This window comes from Xiphophorus hellerii, chromosome 1 (assembly GCF_003331165.1).
Source record: "Xiphophorus hellerii strain 12219 chromosome 1, Xiphophorus_hellerii-4.1, whole genome shotgun sequence".
Lineage (NCBI taxonomy): Eukaryota > Metazoa > Chordata > Actinopteri > Cyprinodontiformes > Poeciliidae > Xiphophorus > Xiphophorus hellerii.
Genome location: NC_045672.1, coordinates 4,476,742 through 4,485,059, shown reverse-complemented (window position 1 = coordinate 4,485,059; position 8,318 = coordinate 4,476,742). Strand labels below are relative to the sequence as shown.

The following is an 8,318-nucleotide window of genomic DNA, read 5'->3' as shown; positions in this document are numbered from 1 at the left end:
TTCTTCTTGTTGTCCTTACTGCCCTCTTTCTATCTTCCCGCCATCTCCTTCATCTCCTCCTATTCCTGGACATTCCCTCGAGGAGGAGCTGCTCCCTGTGGATAAACACCACCTAAATAAAGCTCAAGGCATGCAGCTTCTCCTCCCATTCAGCTCCATGATCTTCTGCTCTTATCATTTTTGCTTCTCTAATATGCTTTTGCTCGACAAGTCTTTCCTTTGAGATTACATTATTATGTGAATTTGGTCTGAAGACCTCCAGTTCTAAGTTGCGAACAGCAGGGGGCAGACTGCTCCTTTTTAAAAGAGCAGCCTCAACCCTTCAGCTCTGGCTGATTCGAAGGCATCTATTTGCTGGACATCCCATAATTTTTTTAAATTTGTTTTAAATATATATATATGGAAACTCATGGTGTCACACCCTGAACTTGGAAGAAATGTAACACTTTTGCACAATATTCAATTTTTTTTTTTAGATGTACTACTTCTGGTTTTTCCTTTTTTTTCTGTAATGCTCGCGTTTTTATAAAGATTTCCTTTGCTCCATAGTTAGATTGGATCCCATTATGATGTACTGGTTTCACTCCTGTTCAGATCTTGCCATATTCTGTTCAGTCCCCGACTACACTGTAAAATCTAATTAGTTCACCTTACTTAAAAAAAATAATGCAAACGCATAATTGCCTCAAAAGAATTAAGAAAAGTAGGCTCAAGATTAGTAAGTGCACCTGATTTATTTTAAAAGCATCACTAAATGTGGTAGTAAAACTAATGGAAAAAAAAAATTCAGTTCTTAAATTAATAAACCCGCTTTCTTGATTGATGTCCTTCATCTATCAATTCTTTTTTTTAAGGATCTATTGACTCTACTGACCTTTAATTGAGTGAGGTCACACAGAAACTCACTGTTCCTGTCTGTTAATGAAAGAGGAGGATATGCAGCAGAGGCCATCAGGTTGGGATTCAAACCTGTGACAGCACTGACCCGAAGCACCCCTCTTTCCCACTTCGCAGAATTACTAAACACATCAAATATTTGAAATGCATAAAATATACAAAAATATTCTGTCTGATAAAATATGCGAGAAAGATGAATTCACTCTTACTCTCGACCATCAGACTTATAGGAATACCAAAAAAAGGAGAGAAAAAACAACCATACTCACAATACAAAGGTTCCAGCTGGGAACATTTGCACGTAGGAAAAAAATGCAATTAATTGATTTAATGGCCCAAAAACAGAAATTTGTTCTATCTGGTCTGGTTAATTGTTTTGTAGATCAATAAAAGTAAAAGAAAAAAAAAGTAAAGGTAAAGGATTTTAAAATGATAAATATTTTTGCACCTTTACATCTACATTCACTTTTCTCAAGATGCTTCTTGCATCGATCAGGAGTTTGTCAGAGAAACTTCTGCGGACAGTAGAAGGAATTAGAGTGGGCGGGCTCTCGGATCAGATACAGCGTTACGGTGATGCCGCGGCACGCAGACCAGGACGCGCAGCATCTCACAAGTGGTTACAGCTGACTGGACAGCACTTCAGTCCTTTGAATCTACTTTGATGAGAATGCCTAACTTTACTGGGATGCAGGCAGCGGGGGCGCCGAACATCAGCTCTCAGTGTCTGTGGTCCACCCAGAACCAGACGGATCGCCTGGCCGCAGCGGGACACCTTTTCCATTCCATCATTCCTCGCGGACCGACAGTCCCCGCGCTCATTTGCGTTTTTGCCTTCCTGACTCTTTTCTCTTTATTGGCCAACCTGTTCACTTTGTACACCATCGAGCGGTCGGGAGACTTCTCCTATCTGCCGCGGTTCATCCTCTGCAAAAGCCTGATCTTCAGCGACCTGCTCCAGACCGTCACCTTCGCTCCCGCGATCATCAACTCGCTCGCGCGGCGCCAGACCATGGAGTTCAACCCTTACTGCTACTTTCAGCACGTCGTCGGCGGAGCCACCATCTTCTCCAGCCTCACCACCATCACCTGCATGGCACTGGAGCGCTACCTGTTCGTGTGCTACGCCCTCCAGTACACGGTGACGGTCACCCGGGAGCGCGTGAGCAAAGTCCTCGTCCTCATCTGGTTGTACTCTGCCGCCATCGGCGTCGTCAGCTTGAGTCTGGTGCTGAGTAAAGGAAGGCAGGAGAACGTCCCGGACGTCACCGTAGGGCTGCTATGCGAACCGGACATCATGGAGCAGCACGTGGGCTCCCCGCGCGCTCCCGCTATATTCCGAAAAGTGGCCGGTTCCCTCGCGCTGCTGCTCTGCCTGTTGGCACACGCCTTCTCATACTTCAGGATGTATCGCAACGCCAGCAACGCCGTTGTGCCGTTCAACGAGAGCAACGCCGCGGCGCGAAGGACCGTCCTCTTCTACTGCGGGATGCTGTTCCTGCAGCTGCTGCCGCTGCTCATCAAGGTGACGTCGGACGCACTGTGGGAATTCAAGGGTACCGGCGTCATCGAGATGTCCGCCGGGTCTCGGGAGGACTGTCTTGCCGGTCCCTCGGCGACCGCGGCGGGGTTCCACGTGTCCCTGCTGGTCATGCTGCTGGTCCCACCCTGCATCAACCCTCTGGTGTACGGACTGCGGAGCGTGGAGCTCAGGAAGGCGCTGGTCAAGCTGCTCCGCTGGCGCGTGGGGCACAGAGGCGACCAGGAGCGGCCGCGCGGGATGATGCGGCTCAGGAACGTTGTGCATCCCAACCTTCCTGACGCGGGTTAGACAAGCAGGCTCTAAAAACTGTAAGGAGAAAAACAGTGGCACAACGAACAACAACAATAATAATAATAAAAAAAATATTTATTTCCATACTTAATTTAAAGATTTAAAATTTAAATGTATAAAATAAAAATGTAGCTGCAGCAAAATTGATTAGATATGCAATTAAATAATCTTATTTACCTCAATTAAAATCTGTCGAACCTATCTACAGTTATCTAATAAATTATATAAATATGTCAGTTACACATAAGTAAAAATTATATTTAATATTTTTCTCATTTTTTAAAATTGCGTCTTAAATTATGTTGTTGTGATTTTTATACAAAGTATTATAAATAAATATGTATTTAACCTAATGCATTGCATTATGCTAATGCAATCATATTTAGATTAAATACATATTTTACCAAGGGTCTTTTTTTCCGTAGTTGAAAAGCCAGCCCATGCTAGGCTAGTTAGCATCTCAACACAATACATAGACGAAAGACACTAATACCTCAATATTAAGGTCCTTCAAATTCGGGCATCACTCATTATGTGGAATACTAAACAACGTATCGAGTCAAAATGAATTATTTAGATTTTTCAGGTAATTATGTCTATTTAAAAAAATTATCAGGATTAAGGAAATTAAAGACAATTACCTCTTGTCTTGTAAGAATGTCAGTATTTGCCATGGGTCACCATGAAAGTAAAAATACCTCAGTATTTAGCTAAAAAATTGTAGAACATGGATGGATTTAAAAAAAAAAAAAGGTATAGAAAGATGTAACCGATTAGGCATAATATTAATGCTGCCTCTAAAATAACATTGGTCATTGCAACTAAAATGACATCCATACCATTATTGCAAAAACAGACTTCATATTGTACATGTATGGCCCATGAAACATAGAATTTATATATTGCGACATATAATTGCATAGTTATTTATTGTTGATATTGTTTACTGTGCTCCATCTGCTCTGAACAGCCTGTAACCACTGACCACAACACTCATTAGTCCAGCTAACTGTTCAGGCAGAGCCTGCAGTTGGCTCCTTAACTCACATGTGTGCAAAGCTTGCAAAGTGGAGTTTTAAAACAGCCTTACAGAAATGGAGTAGTTTAGTCTGACTTAGTTTCTACCCTTTGGCCATCCGTCTCCTATGCAACCAGAAATATGTCGAAATAGCCAAATTTGTTGTATGCAGTACCCTTCTTTCAGCCAGCTGATTAGCAGTGCACATCATGAGGTCATCATATAGTGCATACAGCCAGTGGTAAATCTGTGTGCTTTTTATGATCATCTTATTAAAAGGACTTGAAAGCATAGGAACAGTACGATGCACAGTGTGCTGAAGAAATAAATATCCCACTCTGCTGTCTGCGATATGCAAAAGACATTTTTGTTCAGCATGTAATCGGGAACTGTTAAAAGCAAAGAGACTGAAAATCAGGTCTTTTCATGTCAACATTTGAAATATTTTATTCACAAGGTAAATGTGAAGCATTTAATCCATCATTTTGTCCGGTTTCTTTGGGAACGTTGCCACATGAGACGTGATGTTGCTTCTGTGCTGTTTTAGTCGAGTGAGATAGTTTTATGCAAACCATGAATGTAAAACTGTGACCAAACTGTTTACAAGCATGCCAGGAATCGGCAGTTGTTGTGACAGAACTGTCTTAATTTATGTAACTTTTGTGTAAAAAAATAAAATAAAATAAATAAATGTGACACACATTGTAAAGCTATTATTAATGGGTATTCAGACTGTCATGACTGTTATGCAAATGTAAACCTCTATGGTTCCTTAGTTGTTTTAACAGATTAAAAATATTTATGCATTAGCACTGCTGGGGATGTTTATATGTGCTTCAATTAAAAATAAAACCTAAAATACTTAAGAAATGGCTTCGTTTTCATTTGTGGAAAACATTATGGTCATTAATTATTTCTTAATATAATGCAGATAGACAAGCTGTATCTAAGAGAAACCATTGCTGCCATATTTGCTGAGACTGAGGAGCGAAGCGGTCAAGATTATTTGTATGGCAGATTTCAGGAACAATACTGTGCAAATTGCTTTACATCATAAAAGCATAACACGATGTCAAAAAGCAAAACGAATAATGAACATTGCATCACATTGGCAGAATAAATAGAATAGAAAAAGTAATCAAAAGTTGTGACCCACACCAGAATTAATTCATTTTTAGTCATTAATTAAAGACAGCTCTAAGCAAATGTGATTTTTCACATTTGCTTAGAGCTGTCTTTAATTCCTTTAAATTGAGGCTTTTTAACCTCGATTTAAAGGAACTGTGTTTCAGCAGCTTCAACAGTTACATGAGATATTTTCATAATTCAGTCATGGTGCTAGCGCTCATCATCTATCAGCCATCAGAGGAGACGTCAGAGTCTTATCCAGATGTTGGAGTGACAAGGCAACACCTGTGGATGTATTCCATGAATTCATGGAATTAAAAATCCTTGGAATCATAAATTGAAGCCTTACAACATACAACAATTGCAGAGTACTTCATAGAATGTCATGAGGAATTATGACATTCCTCATGACATATTTCATCATATTTGAAATATGTTGTATTTCAAATCTTCTGCACTATTGTACAGTGTTGATTCAATTACACAGGTGATATACACATCTGTTTCCTGATCAAGGTGTCCACATTATGAAAAGATAATAACTACACAAAACAACTCTCACCACTGACTCACACAAAGTGATTTTATGAAGCAAGCAAAAGATTTCAGCTGTACTGCCTTTGTATATCTGGAAGTGGCTGCAAAGATGTATCATCAAGCTCATTCAAAGGGTTAATCCCGTCCATGAGTAATTTTTTTCTTATCTTGGTAGTAGGGGGTCTTTCACCATCAACAACAGAGTCGTTGTCATCATGAACCATGAGGCAAACAGCCTTTGATCTGAAGTAAAACTAGGAAAACTGAGCATATCGCTCCAGTTTTATAGTCCTTTACTGGCTCACTGTATCTCAGATGATGCACTTTAAAATGATTTTACAAGTTTATGTCACTGAATGGCCTATTACCACAACACATTAAGGATCTGCTGTTGCTGAATCAACCTTCCGGACCACTCAGGTGTTCTGATTCTGGTTCTGCTCTGCTCTGCATCCCCAGAACCAGAACCAAACATGGAGAAGCAGCATTCAGCTTCTATGCCTAAGAAACTACCAGAAAACTGCAAAAGGGCAGTAACACCAAGTTCCTTTAAATCAAGACCAAAAACCCACCTACTTAGTGGCCACTGGAAGAGAAAAATCAAAGAGAAAGAAATAATTTTTAAAAAGATTTAATATCCTTTTAGCGATTGTATAATTGTATGAGATTTTATAAGCATAATGGCAACAATTTTTCCAGCCTTTTTTCTTCGATTCCTCCTGGGGCCTTTGGTTTGCAGCTGTGTTTGACGCCTGTGGAATAAGTGCTGTTATTAGTTTAATATAATAGTGTGAACAGGAACTGCTTAGGTTACTCTAAATTTGCCATAATACCTCTGACTTCCTAAGACGCTTAAACCTTATAGCCACATCGTAAAAAAAGACACAAAGGCAGGCATGCTGTCACCTAAAATCTTCTAATTATTTACCTTTATAATTGCAAAGATTGCTGAACAATTTCTCCCTTTAATCTGACCTCCAGCAAGTCCTCCACCTGCGCTCAGCCAGCTGTGTGAAGCTGACACCCCACCCACGTCAAAAAAATCCAGCAAATAGTCTGAGTGGTTAGTGCTCCGTCTGTGCAGGTTTGTGCCGTTAAAATTTTCGTTTGTGCAGCTTTGGTATTGGAGATATTAAAAATGATTTTTTTAGGACATCCAGAGTTCACCAGCCCCCCCATCTTGCTCCAAAACAAACCAAAGTGGGCTACTGCTCAGTTTGTGCCGCTATCCCTTATAAGATATTACATAATTTTATTTCAGACGACAACTGACTTCACCTAAATTGATGACTGTGGCCTGCGCTGGTCATAACCACAAAGCAAGCAGTTGCTTTAATTAATTTCTTATGTTATTGTGTAAGTTAAATTCTGCAGATTTTCACATGCACCTTCTTTTGTTTTGAACTTCAATAAAGATTTAGAACAAGAAGAAATTTGTCTCATTTCCAGAAATGTTTTAAGATAGTAATGTTTTCTCACCATTATGGCTCTCTGCACAATAATTGAATCCTGTCAATAGAGGACATGCAGCCATGACCGTAACGTAATGTGTATAATTTGTATGACTGTTCAACTGTGCTTTGGTTTCAGAGGTGGTCTGAACAATTATATTCACATTGTTGACTTTCTGCTGATTATGGAGCAAACGGGTAAAAAAAGACCCCAAAAAATCCATAGCTAACATACTAGTTGCTTGAGCAAATAAAGTTTTTGCAGAGTAAAACCGGTGTTGAACCCACGAAGAGGCAACGGAGGACCAGCAGGAGAACCAGGAGCGCCGACAGACTGCATAGGTATGTGTTCTGGTTCTTGGAGGATAGCTGGCTTCCATAAAGGAGAGGTAATAAAGAATTCACTATTCAATAATGTTTTTACCAGTTCCATTCATTTTTGTAGATGAAATAATTATTAGTCATTCAACTCCAATAGAAACTTGAATAATTAGGCTCCCAATGCGAGGCTGGACTCTTTGCACCAACTCAGTCTCCCTGCGTTTAGATCCTGCAGGTTACCTGTTTCTTATTCCAGTGAATGCTTTATTCTTTTTTTCAGATATGCACATCAGTGAACTAATCAAGCACTCACAAATCCTTACAAATCATAAACTTTTCAGATGATTTGTCACAAGTGTGTAAATCTCCTGACACGGAGTTCACAAAGTGAAATACTGACATATTTTACTGGATGAGTGCATATGAATACAGTTAATCAGATTCTAAAGGCTCAGCACCAGATTAATGAGACTCCATCCTCAATGAAACATGTTCTCTCATTAAACTGGGGTTGTCATGGTTCCATTCCACATAGTCTGATCATGCATAATGTCAGTGAAGTAGGAATAATTATCTTCTAGGTTTTTTTTCTTCTTCTTTTCAGTTCACACGACACACAACAGATTATTTTCCTGTGTGTCACATCACAACACTTGCCAGTTACAGTCACACTTTTCAGTACAGACAATAAGTATTTTACCTCCTGAATGCAGTATCTAGTTAATAGATTCCTACCTGTGGAGCCCTCTGTGTAACAGTGGACTGATCATTTTTGCAGAGTGGACTTTGTGAGGTGGAGTTGGTCGCTCAAGGCCATAAATGTGCAATGATGCTGTCAGTTTGAAGCGAAACTATCCAAGCCTCTCATAGACTTCCTACACAGAATAAATGAATTTTTTCAGCAAAGACAGCTTTAGTTCTGCAGGAGCAGTCCGGGGTTATAATAATTCTGTGTTTTTCCATTATAGTTTAGTTTTTCACAGTGACATTTTGCTTGTCTAAGTCAATTAGTTTTAATTTGTTTTGTGTTTCCTAGTTTTTATCAATCAATCAATCAATCAATCAATCAATCAATCAATCAGTCAAGTTTATGTGTATAGTGTATTTCAGCAACAAGGCAGTTCAAAGTGCT

The 8,318-nt window shown here is 39.6% G+C and overlaps 1 protein-coding gene across 1 annotated transcript; it reads left to right on the top strand.

The window, feature by feature from the left end:
- Window positions 1-1,567: 1,567 nt before the first annotated feature.
- LOC116719709 (olfactory receptor 14I1-like) lies at window positions 1,568-2,728 on the top strand. Its single transcript, XM_032562336.1, has one exon. The coding sequence runs from the start codon at window positions 1,568-1,570 to the stop codon at window positions 2,726-2,728; it is 1,161 nt and encodes a 386-aa protein (XP_032418227.1).
- Window positions 2,729-8,318: the final 5,590 nt, after the last annotated feature.